Here is a 17,570-nt window from a genome sequence, read left to right as displayed (position 1 = left end):
TTTTGAGACAGAGAGAGACAGAGCATGAACAGGGGAGGGGAAGAGAGAGAGGGAGACACAGAATCTGAAATGGGCTCCAGGCTCTGAGCTGTCAGCACAGAGCCTGACGCGGGGCTCGAACTCACGGACCGTGAGATCATGACCTGAGCCGAAGTCGGACGCTTAACCGACTGAGCCACCCAGGTGAGGGGGCTTACACTTTAAATGAAAGGGTCATCTTATAGGTCCTGCTAACAGGTGACTTAGGCAGAAATTTTATCCCATTTATTTTCCAATTGGGATATAATCTCTATCCCATATCCCTTGCAATAGGTTGTGATGATCTTAAGGGCAGAAACATTGACACCTTCCATGTAACAACTACTCCAATTCTCAGCGTACATACACCACATATGCAATCAAAAATCAAATATTTTTCTGGTATAAAAACAGTGAGAGACCAGTTTACCCAAAACTCTTTTAGTAATAAAATATATTTTGGGATTAGTATTGCTGAGTATTCACCCAGAAATAGTATAAATCATATATTCTGAAACTAAAGTACTATACAACAAAAATTACCTTATGAATAAACAAATTCTAAAAAAAATGTTAACATCTTTGTAACATTGTTCTATTTGGCTAAGCTGATGTGACAGATGGGTGATTGTAAACTGAAATTTCATATTTGCACCTAATTTCCTGTTTAAAAACAAATCAAAACCCACACCACCACACTGAAGTACACTTTTAGTTTATTGAAAGCTGACCAATTTAAGTCAAATCCATGTATTTTGCCTAATGAAACTAAATTTAACTCTATTTCACAATTTGGAGCACCAAAACAACCACTAGTCTTAGAGTCACATGATGTGGTTCAAGACCCAGCTTTGCCACATATTAATTGTCTGACCTTGGGCAACTTCTCTAACTTCTTGGTGATTCAGATTCCTCACGTGCAAGTTAAAAAGTTAAGATGCAATGCATTCAGCATCTACTCCGTCTCTAAAAGGCCCTACTCTTTTACGACACTGGCATTTACTGAAGCTTTAACACTATCCTCATTCAACCCAAATAATATTCCATTTAATCACAAAACACAACCAACACAAGCCACATCATTATATATCATTCTTGTGAATTCATCCACTTTTACTTGAATATGTAACAAGGCACACAGCACTTTTATGAATTGGCAGAATTTTTTAAAAACCAGTAATTCAGACGGTCACTTTGACCTTTCAAGAGGAAGTTGCTATTGTTCCTCTATCATTTGAAGTTCTAATAGGAAACAGATGACATATTCAAATTGGGTAATTTAAAGGGAAGTTCAATAAAACTCTGACTATTTACCAAGATACAAGAAGGGTATAAGAAAAACCACAAGGCATGGTACAATATCTTGGAGCTAGTAACATACGCCATTACCCACCCACCCCTCCCCCCAGAAAGTAGTAAGAGAAGGGAGTGTTGCAGGAAGTTGGAAACAGAGAGGCTATATGGAGAAGACCACCTTACAGGAGCTGTGATCTTAGTTAGAGGGACACAGCCAGCTCAAGGTGACCTTGTAAATAGGAAGATGAAGTAATAAATGCCTTGCCCTCACAATCTCCACTCCCTCCAGTCTCTGGCCAATGCTCCCCATTGGCCAAACCCAATTAGAAACTGAGGCCAAGAGAACCCTGTGGATATATTTCATACAGGTTGGCTTCCTAGAGTACAGACTAGAGAAAGATGAAGAACTAGAGGTGCAAAGGGAAATACCTAACACAAACCAGTTCCCTCTAATTAAGCTAGGTTCTCAAAGAGTTATACTGTCCCCCAACTTGATATGAGCCTTCTTTAATGGTGTCATGAGTAAATGCTACTTGTCTAGTGAGTTCATGCAATATGCTGGATCCCTTCCAAATTCTATGTATTTAATGTTCAAATAATCTTTATTCTGATACTAAGAACCTATTAGAACTCTCTAATGTAGTCATCTGGGATAATTTTAGATCTCAACAGGTTTTCACAAAGAATGTAAGCAAACCAATTGCTTAAATTGGAAGAAATGTCAATGTTAGTAAAGATTGATTTTCTATACTCCTTCTTTCTAATTAGTTGCTTTGGACATCAGTGAGTTGCATGAAAAGAACCACAATGATTTCTCTGATTAAGTAGCTCCAGCAAACTAGAAAGGTTGGAGCACAGCATTATTAACTCTTTGATGGGCTATGTATGTAAAGCCATGCTGAGCTGCACACATTATGAAATGCTCCAGGGGATAGGAAAATAAAAGTGGATAAAAGGAGGAGGAGCTTCAAATGGAGGAGGAGCTTCAAAAGGAGGACTTAATTTAAGCCTCTAGCTTAGAAAACACAAGGAGCATATCTGCCAATGTAGAAAGAAAACTATTGCTAATTGGATACTTGCTGCCATGTACCAGGTGCTATGCTAAGTGTTTTTACATCATATCTCATATAATCTGCATAACAGCCCAGTGAGATATTTTTATTTAGAGCATTTTACATATGTGGAAATTAACTTGCCTAAGGCACTACAAAACAAAATCAAAAAATACAATAATGAGACACTGTTTCAAAAAGGTTTTGATGTAACCTCAGGCATAACACCACCTTTTTACCATTTTTAATCATTGCTGTGTCTTAAAAAGCTATAAAACACAAATAACTTATTCTCCCTATTTATAGCATCAATCTGGAAAAGCAGAATTGACTGCTTCTTTTCACAAATATTTTAAGTGGTTGTCACAGCATTTGGAAGCACACTGGAAAGAGTTAGTCTGTGAAATCTTTTCCCCAGAATAGGCAGACTGGTTTTCTACCACACACTCAGTTCAGAATAGCCCTCTGTTTTCATGCTTAGAAATCAAGCCTCCTCAAGTACACTTGGGGCAGAGGCTACGTCTTGTTCCTTTTGTAATCCTTATAGCACCAAGCACACATATAGGACACATAATTGGGGTTAAATGAGTACTCGTTCAATGAGTAATCAGCATAGCACAGAATGTTGTAAGCAAGAGACTTCAGAAAGAAAGTACACACTGGTTTATTTGCCCAGGAAAAAAAATAAAAATTAAACCAATCTTTTATCATCACTAGTGCTGTGGCATCTAACTTGCTTTTCATGTGGGCCACAGACAAAGTATACAATAGGTGCCATCTATAATGGAGCCTTCCCCACACCCATCACATGTCCACTCAAAACAGACCCCACCTCCAAAGAATTAATACAGGAGGAACAGTGCTAAAATGTTATGAACTGGAAAAAGAAGAAGAAAGGTAACATTTGATGTTAATTATGTGTCAGGCATAGTATGTAACACTTTACATGTATTTTCTCATTTATAAGGATAACAATCACTGTCCTCACTTCATAGATGAAGACATTGAGCTTAGAGAAGTGATTTGCCTGTGGTCACACAAATAATAAATGATGAGTGACAGAGTAAAGATTTAGCTTAAACTCTAGAAGATAATCATTAAAGGGCAGCCTTATTATCAAAAAAAAAAAAAAAAAAAGAAAAGACAAGAGATAGGTGCAGCCACTATGGAAAACAGTATGGAGGTTTCTCAAAAAATGTTTAAAAAAGAACTACCATATGATCCAGCAATACCGGTTTTGGGTATTTATCCAAAGAAAACAAAAATACTAACTCAAAACATTTGCACCCCCCATGTTCACTGTAGCATTATGTACACTAGCCAAAATATGGAAACAAGTGTCCATCAACAAACAAGTGGATAAAGACATCGTGGTGTATATATATACAATGGAGTATTATTCAACCATAAAAAAAGAATTAAATTGTGCTATTTGCGACAACATAGATGGACCTTGAAGACACTATACTAAGTGAAATAGGTCAAAGACAGAGAAAGGCAAATATCATATCACCCCACTTACACATAGAATCTTAAAAATAAAAAAGCTCATGGATACGGAGAACAGACTGGTGGTTGCCAGAGGTGGGATGGACAAAACGGATGAAGGTGATCAAAAAGTACAAACTTCCAGTTATAAAATAATAAATTCTGGGATGTAATGTACAGCATGGTGACCATAGTCAATAATATCGTACTGCATATTTGAACATTGCTAAGAGAGTAAATCTTACAAGTTCTCATCACGAGACAAAATATATTCTGTAACTTTGTATGGTGACAGATGTTAACTAGACTTAATTGTGGTAATCGTTTCACAATATATACAAATTTGAAATTACCCTGTTGTGCACCTGAAATTAATATAATGTTGTATGCATCTCTATTTAAAAAAAAAAAAGCAGGCTTTAATATCACTAATGATATAGGTAGTGGGGAACACCAACTTTTGCCTTGGTGACACTGGAGTCATTATTGAGATGACTAATGTATATGAAGCTTGGTTGCTCCCTTACATTGGTGAGGGCATCACAATTAACACCTAGGTTGCCCTAGAAAGACTGGGAGAACATGGAAACAGAAGTCCTAGCTCCATTGCTCTCTGGCTGTGGTTATCTGGGGACATTCATGTTACCTCTCTGAACCTCAGCTTCTAAGTCTGTCAAATGAGGATGACAATACTTTAAGAATCATTCAGGGGATTCAGTCAAAGTGCTTCAAAATCTATAAAGCACTGTGCCACAAAATCGTTGATTATTGTCTACTATTGATAACACTCTCAGCCACCAGCAGGATAGGAGATGCTGCAACATAAAATCCTGAGCAATCATCCCAAGATGTTATACCTTAGGAATGGTTTGTCAAGAGAAAAATCTAATTATTCTTTATAGGTCACAGCTTGGGGACTCTTCATCCAATGATTTAAGGAACCTGAAGGAAGAGATGGGGATAGTTAGAAATAGTTAGATAGTTAGAAGTGGGATTTATGCTAATTTTGTAGAACAAAGAAGGGCTTGAAAATAATTTTGGAAAGAGATAATGAAAGTTTCTCTCAATTGTTATCATATTCCTCTTCAAGGCCAGAAAAGGGAAGAACCTTTACTAACGATGAAATTAATTATTTTTTTTTTATTTTGTTATTTTTTTAAAGTAAATTCTATGCCCAAAGTGGGGCTCGAACTCATGGCCCTGAGATTAAGAGTCACATGCTCTGATGACTGAGCCAACCAGGTCCCCCTAATTTTTCATTTAAATAATAACACTTTATGGTATTCAAGTATACCTTGCACTGTTCCAAACTGTATTTGACATAAGATACCTTACATTTTTTGGTACTACTTTGTGATTTTTCAAAGAATTTCATAGTAATGGTTTCAACTGGTGGTATTTTTATAGTGGTATCCTCTTAATTCTACTAAGGAGGAAGACATATATAGAAAAGGTGATAAATTATTTTTATTATGTGCAAGGTTGACTGGATAATTTTAGACCCAAGCTGTTTTCCAAAGCTAGTATTTCTTAGCCCTGTTCCCTAATTTTTCCATCTGTAAATAGAGTCAAATAATTCCCCACTGTTTTTCCATTTCTAATAAAATTATGTATGCAAGGTGTTTTGGTAAATTCTAAAGAACTGTTATTATTGCCTATTATCCATCAACTCTGGTAACTGAGAGTATATTTCTTAGTCACTCTAACCCACAGCAATTCCAATCAAGATGCAGCCCTAAAGAAACCCCTTTATTTATCTAGGAAGTTTTCACACATAAGGGAAGTCCACACAATGTGCAGACAGGGAGCTGAATTAACTAGAACTCCAGAGGGTCCGCCCAGCTGCTTGGACATCCAAACCTGGCACTGAGCAAATGAACTCCTAAAAATCACAGGAGGTATCAGGGTAAACTCACCCAGCCATCTGACTCACTCACAGCATCTGGGCATGAGAAAATTTTATTTCCCAAATCCCACTTCCCTGCCCCCATCTTCCCTAGCCACACATACAAACAATCTGGACAGTCCATAAGGTAGAGGATAATTTTAGGGGGTTCCCCAGGGCCTGGCTGGCTGCTTTCCAATCATTTCTTTCTGGCCTGTGAAATCAGATGCACTATTTCCTTATACATGAGAAAAAATGAAATCAGTTTCTATTTGCAGAGTGAGATAGAAAAAATGAAAATCGCACACAGCTATGTCACAGAAAGGACCTTCCTTAAGCTGGAGGAGAGGAAGGAAGCAAAAGAGAAATTCAAAGGAAAAAGTAGTTTGATTTGTTAACCCCTGAAAATCAGAGTCCCACGCACTTGGTCTCATGTACATAGCACATTTAAGGTTTTGGAACAAAGCTGGTAAACAAAATCAATGAGATTTCTGAATTCATGTTAAACAATGGTCATGTGGTTTAATCATCATGGCCCTTCTAGAAGCAAATCACTGTGTGTTTTCCTGTCTGTGTGTAGCTCTGTACATACATCTGACCACTCCCGTACCATCCTTCTTTCTCCTAACAGACACACAACACATTTTAACATATATGAAATTTGGCTAAAATGAACATCAAGAATAAGCTGTTGGACCAAAAAAAAAAAAAAAAAAAAAGAAGGCAAAGGCCTAGGGCATTAGATTTCACAAATGGCCTACACTGATTCAAAAATGGAATATGAAAGGACACTGATTAAGGATTATATAGACCAATATTCTGTACCTAAATGTGATTACAAATGAAATCATCTTATCACATACCCAAATTTTGCTGGCCACATAAACCCACCTCCACCCTGAGAACATCAGATTCTCTTCCAAGGATCCCTCCTTCCTTGGTATTGGTAGGTGTCCTCCAGGGGAAATTACATCATCTGAGCTCTCGAACCAGTCCAGGCAACCACAGGATGCACTGGCTCTAGGTTGTCCATGTGCCTGAATTACTACTGCAGGAGACTACTTACTGCTGCTCTGCCCAGGCCATCAGAGCTCCCCTTGCACTGAAAGGGTTCCGTCCTCTGAGTTCTACTCTCTGAATGACATATGATGACCCTGTTGTGGGGCCAAGTTCTTTTTTCTGACACAGGGTAGCTAGGCTCAGGGGACAGACAGAAAGGGGAGGGAGTTCAAATAACAGCCACTATATATTTCTGCAGCATACAATCCTGGACTCTCAGACTTTCTTCAGAGCCCCGCAATCCCTCCTTGCAATTTGCCTCATGCCACTGAAATCTGCTCATGCCCTGCCCCCGATGTTGATAGAATTTCATTCATAAACTCATTTAAGCTTGGTCCTTAAATGAGTCCTTAGAAAGTAGAGATTTCCTTAAGTAAATCGCTAGATACAAGTGGAGGCTTACTGCACGGGGGTTGAAGCTCGAGTTGTAAATTATGACTGCTTCATATTTCCTTCTCTACCTTTGAAACACAAGTATTTCTATTCTTGACCATCCATACTATCCTTGACAGTCCATTCACCAACAGATTCTTGCATGCCCAGGATGCTAAGTAGGCACCTCCTTTTTCTGTGCTCTCCATCACAGCATCAGTAACAGCAATTCACATTTGTATAATGCTTGACATTTTATGAAGGACTTTCACATTTATTACCACACTGGAGCCTCACATCATTTCTGGGAGTAGAGCAAATCGAATATTGTTACTTTCATTTCAGAGCTATAAAAATTGACACTCAGTGAGGTAAGGAGATTTCCCCCAGGAGCATTCGGCCAGTGAGGAAAGGAGCCAGGCTCAGAATCCAGATCTTAAGACTCCCATTGTAGGTTCTTTGCGATGCATAATGCTGCCACCCTTTAGTTTTCAGTCCCATGTGCGTCTCTGTAGGCACCCTCCCTTGACTTCTAGCCGAGTTCAAATAATCTCCATGAAAGTAAATTTCCATGCTTTCAGGCCATCCAACAGCTTCCTGAGAAGCAGGGCATCATTACTCCCTCTTTCCCACTGGAAATATGATAAGAAAGCCCACTGGGTAAGTGTTCTTGGAGTAAATTAATTTTGGAATAATCTAACCTGACCTCCAGCCAGAATTCTCTACCAACAGCATGCAACATAAAAGTCTGATGAATAAAATCTTGACTTATAGCATGGATTTGCTTCACTTGACTTATTTTGAGGACACATGTTTGCAAACCAATTGCAAAATACTGTGTTTAATTATATTGCAATCTATGGTTGAATTTCATTCAAATAGCATTTATAATTGGTACATTTTTCAAGTACTGCTTCTGCCAGAGTTGTATGTAAAAGTACATTATCGTCATTGGTACAACTGCAGCCCAACTTAGCATCAATATACATCCCATAGATTAGGGGGTAAGTCACTAAAGGACAGTGGCTGTCACATTTCCATAAAATACAATTAAATATATTCAGAAATAAATTGGTTCCCAGATTTTGCTAAAACAGCATATGGCATATTTTCAAAATTAATGAGCACTGATTGAGCACCTAGGTTGTGCTCAGCACTGTGGAGAATTCAGAAAAGCATAAAGTATGTCCTAAGATAGTCAAAGGAGAGAGAGACCCCAGGGTATTGGGATCAAGGTGAAAGTATATTTTGGAAACAAAAGGTGAAAGTATATAATTATCATCATTTTCTCATTTGTCAGTTACTACATGCCAAACACTATGCTTAGTATTTTGTTTGAATTACCTTATTTAATCCTCATTAACAACTCAATGAGATAGCTACTGTTATTATCCCAATTTTATAAAGAATAAAAGTGAGATGCAAGGATGTATTTTATTTAAGGTCACATAGCTCAGAAGTGGAGGAGCCCAGACTGGAAACCAAGTATCTGATTCTCCAGCCTGTGTACTCTTAGCCTCTTCCCTGCAATTGGAGAAGGCTCGTGAAGGGCTGGATCCTTACTATGGAATTAGGTAGGGTTTGGTTAGGAAAAATGGAAAAAATTAAGATAGGTCATCATACTAAAGGATAGGACAAGTAGCCTAAACAAAGGCACAGGGTCAAGAATTTGTATATGACCTATGAGGATCCCTGAAGAAAATTAATGGCAGGAAGTAAAGTTAGCTAGGCAGAGTAAGACATTTAACAACAGCACCTTAAAAATACCCTAGGTAGAACTTAAAGACTTGAGCCTTTGGATACAGAAAGTCACACAGGCAGACTCTTACATAGGAAAGTGACAATGAAAAGGAATTGCGGTATACTAGCAGCATATTCAGGAAAAGGGGAGAAGAGGGAAACTTGAAAGAAGCAAACTGATCATTACTTATTGTGAAATCCCCTACAGACCCTACAACTCCTTGGTCATAGTACATAATCAATAAATGTTTGTCAGAAGTGCCTGGGCAGCTCAGTCAGCTAAGCGTCCAACTCTTGATTTCAGCTCAGGTCGTGATTCCATGGTTCATGAGTCCAAGCCCCAAGTCGGGCTCTACACTGACAGCACAGATTCTCTTTCTCTCCCTCTATCTCTCTCTCTGCCCCTCTCCCACCCATGCATGCTCACTCACTAGCTCTCTAAATTAAATAAATAAATAAATAAATAAATAAATAAATAAATAAATAAATAAATATTCTTTTAAATGTCTTTCTAAAAATAAGTAAATAAATGCTTGTCATATCAGTATACAAAGGCTAGTAGGGATAAAAAGAAAGGTGTAAGTCCAAGAAAGAATCTGTGGGAGTCACTGACAGATTGTTCATGAAATAAAAAGAAAGCAAAAAATGGCACCAAAGTGCTACTCTAGGAAAATATGTGGTGCTTTTGGCTGACAATCGAGTTGGAAACGAGAAGTGGGTTCCAGCCGGGTACAGGGGAATGATGGGTCCTCCATTTTGGTTTGAAAGTGTAGAGGTTTGAAAGGGATATAGAATACTTAATATATTATAGGTATGTAGAGAAATAGGCCTAGAATACACTTAAGATTCTCCAAGGGTAGAAAGCATAGTCCTTACTCATCACAAAATTCAGACAGATAAAAGCTGTCATTTTATCTATGGGACACTTCGATAGGCAACTCCAAGCAGGTAGAACTTTTTAAATACAAACGTCACTACTAGACCTATTGTATTTTATCAAAGACTTGTGAAGTAAAGAAATTCATAACATACAAGAATACTATTACAAATTGAAAAGAACTAAGCAAAAGGAAATAAATCAAAGAGTGAAGCTCCTATCCCTGCTCCTCTTGACATGCAGACAGCACTGGCCATTTGAACACCAGCCTTTACTTATCAAAATACAAAAAGGAAAAAATCATGTAATGGTCTCTCAGCAAGAAGCCATTAGACAGATCTAATCATAATGGGACCAAATATTCCTATAAATGAAATGCATGCATTTAGGACCACAAGCAGAGTTTAAAAGCAGCTAACACAAAAGGTAAGTAGAGTTGCCTGTGCGTACACAATGGCTCAGATGTGATAGAGCAATCCAATTGGCCCTCAAACAAATTGAATTGTGAATTTACAAGACAAACTCAGTATCCATTAGCTTAAAATTCAAATGACCCTCATCGAAAGCCCAGCTGTGGCAACAGGAGCTATTATTCTCAAACTTCTCTCTTATGATCAAGCACCAACATCCAATCACTGAAGCTACAGCCTTATCCAAATTAGTTGCTTTCAAAACAACCTGACCACATGGTTCATTCTTTAGATGCTTGAAGCCCACCAGAATGACCAAGTGGATGAGAGCATGTAAGATTCATTTAAACAAAGGAGCTCATTGTAATGAACAAAATCAAAATCCTTACCAGGCAAATTAGAGGGGGAAAAAAAGACTGCTTGAAAATCTAAGTTCTTTCAAGAGGGAAGGGTTGGGGTCAATTAAAATATAAAAAATGGAAAGATCCGTAAATGTAACCTAGGGAGTAATTCAGCTAGTGGGACATGTTTGTCGTTAGTAGATGCAAAGAGAAATAAATTGAAATCCAACTACAGTGTTCTAAATAAAAAGCACATCATAAAATATGCTCAGGTAACATGCCAAACCTATAACTCAATTTAGAGGCAGAATATTTATCAAAGGTTATTTGGTAAATTAGTTGTTTGAAACCCTGAAAATATTTTCTCCCAAGAAATAAGATTATTCATGGTGACAGGCTTCCCATGGCAGACCACAAAACTCTCCTAATGTATAGTGTAATAATGTGTAAGTATAGTACTGGAATAATGAGGGAACACAAATTGTTCTGTAAAAATAGAATCTTACCATCCTCTATAGCAGTGCTTTTCAAATTATGAGTCACAACTCATGAAATCAATTCAGCAGGTCTTTCCCTGTTTAATTCTTAATAGAATGGAAGAAATGGAATGGAAAGGACAGAACTGCAAAGATCAAAGTACAACCCCTGTCATAAGTAAAAGTGTTACTCTTGAAACTTAATTTCAATGTTATAGGTATAAATAGCTATGTGCATTCAGGATTGCAATGTAAAATATATTTCTTACTGTGGCTCACAGTTAAAACAGTTTGAATGTCTTTTAGGAAGGCTTCCATGGGGTGCCTACCACAAAGCTAGGGTTTAATAAATAACATTTGTTAAATGAGTGAGTGAGTGAGTGAGTGAGTGAACCGGTGAACACATGAAGCGTGAATAAACAGGACGCCAGTGATACACCTCTCTCAGTCACAGACCTGACACTTGCAGAGGAAAGCTTGCTCACTCCATCATTTCCATACTAGTGAGGCAGTGGGGACAGATAGCTGTCCAACTTCAATTCCCTATGGGTGTCTCCCTTGGCCTGGGACAGGATCTCTGCCACAATAGGGACCATTAAGCAGGAAAGATGGGGGACAAGGCTTCTACAATTGAGTGGGATTGGAGTCTAGGGGCTGGGTTATGATGGGAGGAGGGGAATGGTAAGATAGGGTTGCCAGATTTAGCAAATAAAGATACAGGGTGCTGGTTAAATTGGAACTTCAGAGACATCACAAATAGTTTAAGGGCAAAAGAAATCATGAACCTCCAGAATGAGATCAGTTTGATCCATCATGTGATGCAAAATGATGTGTACAATATTCTGGTGGGTGCTGTGGAAAGAAAAAATACTTAGTTCTTGATCCTGAAGAGGTCAGAGATGCATAGGCAAGGACCTCAGCAATGACCATGCATGAAACACTATTCTAAGTACTTTCCAGGTACCAACCCATTTAACCCTCACCACCTGCATCCGACACTGCTATTATCTCCATTGAAGACAGACAACTGAAGCATGCAGAAGTTACAAGAGAAAGATGTCCTAGGTCTCCTATAGAAACAAACAGTATTCAGGGGGCCTGCAGTCGAGGGCTGGTTATTGTCCAAGGGGCTGGATCTGGAGGCGAAATTTGAGAGGAACCTTGCAGAGAGAGGAAACATCAATAGACGAATTGGCGGAAGAAAACTCCAGGCAGAGCAACAGCTTAGTGGTGAGAGGACATGACCAAGAAATGGATGTAGACAAAAGTTTGCTAGTGTGCTAGGAATACAGTAAGAAGGAAAGACTGGACAAGAAAATTTAGGTAGTGACCACACTGTCAAGGGGAAACTGCATCCCCTATGGCATCTGCATGCAGTGGGAACCACCAAAGAATTGGGGGTATATAAATGGACACTGTGTTCAGTCGGGCTATTAAAGAAAATGACTTTGGCAATGGTCCAAAAGATCGAGCAGATGAGCCAGAACTCAGAGGCCAGGAAAAGATCAGGTGAGTCAATGCAGCTGGCTGGCAAAGCACTGTGGAATCAGAGTCCAGGATCAGATCCGCGGTAGGAAGTAACCTTGGACAATTCAGGTAATGACCCTGAGCCCTGGCCTCCTCACTTCTAAACAGGGATGACCACACAACTTACCTCATAATGTCATTGGGGAATAAAACAGGGCGTGCAGAAAATGCCTCATAAGTGGAAACTAGCTATAAAGGGTTATGGTGATTGAACTGAATCTTTCCCTTAACAATTCCTCTGAGTTCAACCAGCCTTTGATCGAACATTTCCAAGAGTAAGGTACTCGTGCCATCCCAGTGGTAACACAGTGATGATGAAAGAATGGAAGAATGGAAGAATGAAAGAATGAGGGTGTTTACCTTTCCTATTTCCAAAGAGAAAGAGTATGGCTAGGAATAAAACTGAGGTAGAAAACAAAAAACAAAAACACCAAATACCGAGTAACCATAGTTGAGGAAGGTAGGTGAACTTTGAGATCCTCACTCTAGCACATACTAAAGTGACCTTAACCAAATTATTCAAACTCTATAAGCTTTGACTTTTCTCATCTGTAAAGTATATGGTTGTAAACACCTATATCGCAAACCTATTAGGGAAGATAGCTGAGATTGTGTATATTATGCCCTTAGAACAATGCCCACCAGAGTAGACAATAAATGACAGTTATTATGTATTATGTATAAATTAAAATAAAGCTATAGTCACAGTTAGGCAGCAATACCGGTGGAAATAAGAAAACAGAATGTGGAAATAAGTAGAACATACATGAGGTATGACAATTCTAGAGACCACATCCAGAAACAGTGGCATGGAATTGAACACCCCTTTTCTGTAGAGCCAGATGTGTTCTCCCCAGTGGATGTGGCTCCTGAAAGGTACCCCTCCGTGTTAGATGATGAAGGATTGCAGCATTAAAAATGCAGGTTTGCAGGGGCACCTATGTGGTTCCGTTGGCTAAGCATCTGACTTTGGCTCAGGTCATAATCTCACAGCCTGTGGGTTCAAGCCCCGCGTCGGGCTCTGTGCTGACAGCCAGAGCCTGGAGCCTGTTTTGAATTCTGTGTCTCCCTTTCTGTGTCTCCTTTGCCCCTACCCCACTAACATTCTGTCACAAATATTAAACATTAAAAAAAATTTTTTTTCAATGCAGGTTTGCTGACTGAGGGAAGGGGGTCCAGAAGGAGAAAAAGCAGTTGCCTCTGACTTTATAATTCTCCTGCCATTTTCTGCTCTTAAACCAGACTCCATCATTGACTATCATGAAGGCACAATGCAAAGGTTCATAATATGTCAGAGCCAACAGGGGCAGGAATGGAGGTCAGGGCCAGACATCCATCCATCTAAGCCTACAGGACACACATAAGCAGGACGTGCTAGGTCTGAAACCACCATTCTATGCTTACAATGTCCTACTTTTCTAGACGTCAGAATATCCAGCAAGCCCACTCTTTCTGCAGAAGCTATGCAAGTATGGTGAGGCATACAAACATTATCCCAAAAATCTAACCAGTGCTCAGGGCACTGCTGTGACCGAGGTAAACTTCTTATCCTTTCGGGGTTTTTTTCCTTGAAATTTTAATAATTCTTTCTCAAAGACTTGGTTCGTAAACTTAAATACTTGACTAAGAAAAAGTAAAGGGAAGATGAACAACATGATCATGAAGACACTGTGTTCCAAATACACACCATTGGTCCTTAGCCTCTGCCAATGACACAACAAGGTATGCTTTCGACTTGTTTTCCAGCCACAGTGACTTTCTGCCTCTGTGTTCTCCATACCAGTCACCTGTTCGCCCTTGTCAGACACCTGCAAACACACACGAGGTCCTGTCGGGATTCAGTACCCTTTCAGGTACTGTGCAGAATCTCCTCTGTGCAAACCAAACTGGCCTGGGTAGGAAGAGCCTACATTCGTGGCCACCTCCTAACCAAAATGGAACCAAAGGCCATTCCTTATGAAAACATCCACCTCCTCTCGTGACCCCCCCTGACACTAAAGGTAGCCTCCAAAGTTAGAATGAGAGCATTTGGTGGAAATGAAAAGTTGCCTAAATTTTCTCATGTCCTAGCACTTTCGCTTTTAGGAAATGAATATTTAGAAAGGCTTAAGAATATCTTTCTTACACATTTCTCTCCCTCCCAAATATAGAGGCCTCAACAAATGCCTCTTCATTTATGAGTAAGAATGTGTTGCCTGAGAAGAAAGCAACCTCAAAACACATTCCATACTCAGTCATTCACCTCTTTGAGCAGATGTACTCTTGTAGGTGGGGAAGGGATGATCTCTTAACTCTTCTAGCAACACTGATTAAAAGTGATACCTGCTGGGGTGATTCAGCTAACACTGGATCAATCATTTGTAGAAAGAGGGAGAGAGCAGATACAACTCTGGCTCCTGCCCCCAGCAAATAGCACAAAGCAAGATATATGGAGTTAGCAAGGACAGAGGGAATTCCCTTTCCCCAGAGCTCTTCAAAGACAAAAGAGCCGGGGCACCTGGGTGGCTCAGTCGGTTGAGCGTCCGACGTCAGCTCAGGTCATGATCTCGAGGTCCATGAGTTCGAGCCCCGCGTCGGGCTCTGTGCTGCCAGCTCAGAGCCTGGAGCCTGTTTCAGATTCTGTGTCTCCCTCTTTCTCTGACCCTCCCCCCGTTCATGCTCTGTCTCTCTCTGTCTCAAAAATAAATAAATGTTAAAAAAAAGACAAAACAGCCACTCATTTTCTTAATTGTCTAAGTATGTCTCTGATTACTTTTTAAGTCTCCCTCAAACCAGCGATGATTGAGAGCCAATTATTCCAAGAAATCAAGGTGGGGCATCTATTGGCTAGAAGATAAAATAGGAATAAACAACCAAAGACAACAAAATTGCTTGATGTGGGTTGGTAATTTAAGAACAAAAATCCATGGGGTACCTGGCTGGCTCAGTTGGTGGAGTGTGAGACTCTCGATCTCCAGGTTGTGAGTTCGAGCCCACGTTGGGTGTAGAGATTACTTAAAAGTAAAATCTTTAAACATAAATAAATAAAAACAAAAATCTAGAACGCGTCTGGGTGGCTCAGTCGGTTAAGCATCCAACTTCGGCTCACACTCTGTGAGTTCGAGCCCCACATCGGGGCTCTCTGCTGCCAGCTCAGAGCCTGGACCTGCTTTGGATTCTGTGCCTCCCTCTTTCTCTGCCCCTCCCCCACTCACACTCTGTATCTCTCTCTCTCTCTCTCAAAAATAAATATTTTTTAAAAATTAAAAAACAAAAACAAAAATCTAAATACAGTAAAGGACAAGGCAGAGAGAAAAGCAATTCTAAAGGAGCATCTCACCTCTCTGGAATGACCCCCAAACACTACCTAACATTGACATCACAGAGAGGGAAATGGGCAGAGATGTAACAGGCCAAAGGAGATGGCTAATTTTAGCTGCAGGCCTGAAAAACTTTACTTTTTCAGGCTTTTCATTATTTTCTTTTTAGATTTCAGGCCACCAAGCACTCAAGCATTTCAGTCTGGTTTCTCTCAGTCTGCTGTTGTGTTCCCAGCTCCTCTCCATCACCTCTTATTGAGATCTCCCTGCTTAAAAACCACTCTGTCACACAGCAGAGATCATGGGTTGGGCAATCTGAGCTCTAAGATCGAAGGAACGTGGCCACAGAAGGTGGAACACCAACAGTAGCCAAAGGTGAGAAGAGACGCACTAGAAACCAGGGAAGAGTCTGAGAGTTTGCAGCCTCAAGAGTTGCCTTGCTGAAGGACGAGCTTTCACATCCATGACAGAGGACCCCAAGTTCTGCTTTCTCTGGCCAGCTAGGAAACTGCAGACAGAGAGGTAGCTCCTGGAGGAGCCCCAAGGCTGTCAGGAGGACCAGTCAGGCCCTAGGACTGAGTGAGGAGTACCGAGCAAGAACTCAGGACACTGGCCACTGCCACTGCCCTCTGGTCCAGGCCTAGTTGTCAGGCAGTCTGTTGGGGGAGGGTGGTAGATAGAGACAAAGGATACACTCTGTTCCCACTGTGGAGGGAAGGGGGAGTGGAGGGGGGGGGGGGTTACCGTGCACAGTGTGAGGCTGTCCCTACGAGCAGCCAATATAGGTTTCCCATAAAACAGTGGCTGCCACCATTTCCCTCAGTAGGACCAGCCAGCCAGCCTTCTCATAAACGGTTCCTCGCAGAGATGCTTACAGCAGCATCATTGCCACCTCAGGCAGGTGTGAGCAATTAGATGTACCTGCCTTCAGAATTGCGATTTGTTCACCTGATCTGGCAGACCCCACTTTAACTCTTCTCATCCCCGATGTATCTCACTCACAGAAGAAATGAGTTAACTTCAATGGAGTTTGCAGCGTGCTGGGGGTTTGGGGAAGGGGGCAGGAGGAGGCAAAAAGGCAGAAACCTCCTGACCTAAAGATTTTTTACCGTTAACTTTTTTTTTTTTTTTCAGATTAAAAGGTGAAAAAAAAAACACCACCACTACAACAAAGTAAGCAGCAAAGAGGGACTGCAGGATCCTGCTCATTTTCAGGCATTCCTAGCATTTTAGGTAAAGAGCAACTGGCAAAACTCAGTCCAGACTGACAGAAAACGTGCTCGCCTGTCAACGAAGGAAGGAAAAACAGGTTCACTGAGGTCCAGGAGGCGAGGATTCAGCCTCCCGGGCTTCAGGTCTCCTCCTCGCCCTGCCCCACCCCAGACTTGCAGGTGGAAAGCACGCATGTGAGACCGCACACACTTGTCAACTCCTGGGGACCCCAGGGCCCCGCTCGGGGCCCGCCGCCGCGCCACCGCGGAAGCCCGTTGCTGCGGGGACACACCCTCCACCTACCTCGAACATGGGAGAGGCGCCCTTGCTCGGCAACGTGCAGCCCAGGAGCTCGGCGAGAAACTTTGCCATATACGAGCGCGGAGGCAGGCTCCCTCCCGAAGCGCCGGATGCGTCCTCGCCCCGCGCGGGAGCCGGGGCGGCCGGGGCTCGCGCGCAGCCCGCGGGGCCAGCGAGGCCGGGGCTCTGGGGCTAGCCCCGCGGCGGTCGGGGGCCGG

The 17,570-nt window shown here is 41.0% G+C and overlaps 1 protein-coding gene across 1 annotated transcript in view; it reads right to left on the bottom strand.

The window, feature by feature from the left end:
- RASGEF1B (RasGEF domain family member 1B) overlaps positions 1 to 17,496 on the bottom strand; it is a 563,026-nt gene extending 545,530 nt beyond the window's left edge. The window contains exon 1 of the mRNA XM_040480060.1: positions 17,356 to 17,496. Within this exon, the coding sequence (XP_040335994.1) occupies positions 17,356 to 17,424 (69 nt within the window). The 5' untranslated portion in view covers positions 17,425 to 17,496. The remainder of the gene's footprint in view (positions 1 to 17,355) is intronic.
- Between the last annotated feature and the right edge of the window lie 74 nt (positions 17,497 to 17,570).

This window comes from Herpailurus yagouaroundi, unplaced genomic scaffold (assembly GCF_014898765.1).
Source record: "Herpailurus yagouaroundi ecotype Mexico unplaced genomic scaffold, PumYag 28, whole genome shotgun sequence".
Lineage (NCBI taxonomy): Eukaryota > Metazoa > Chordata > Mammalia > Carnivora > Felidae > Herpailurus > Herpailurus yagouaroundi.
This window is presented reverse-complemented; position numbering and strand designations above follow the sequence as displayed.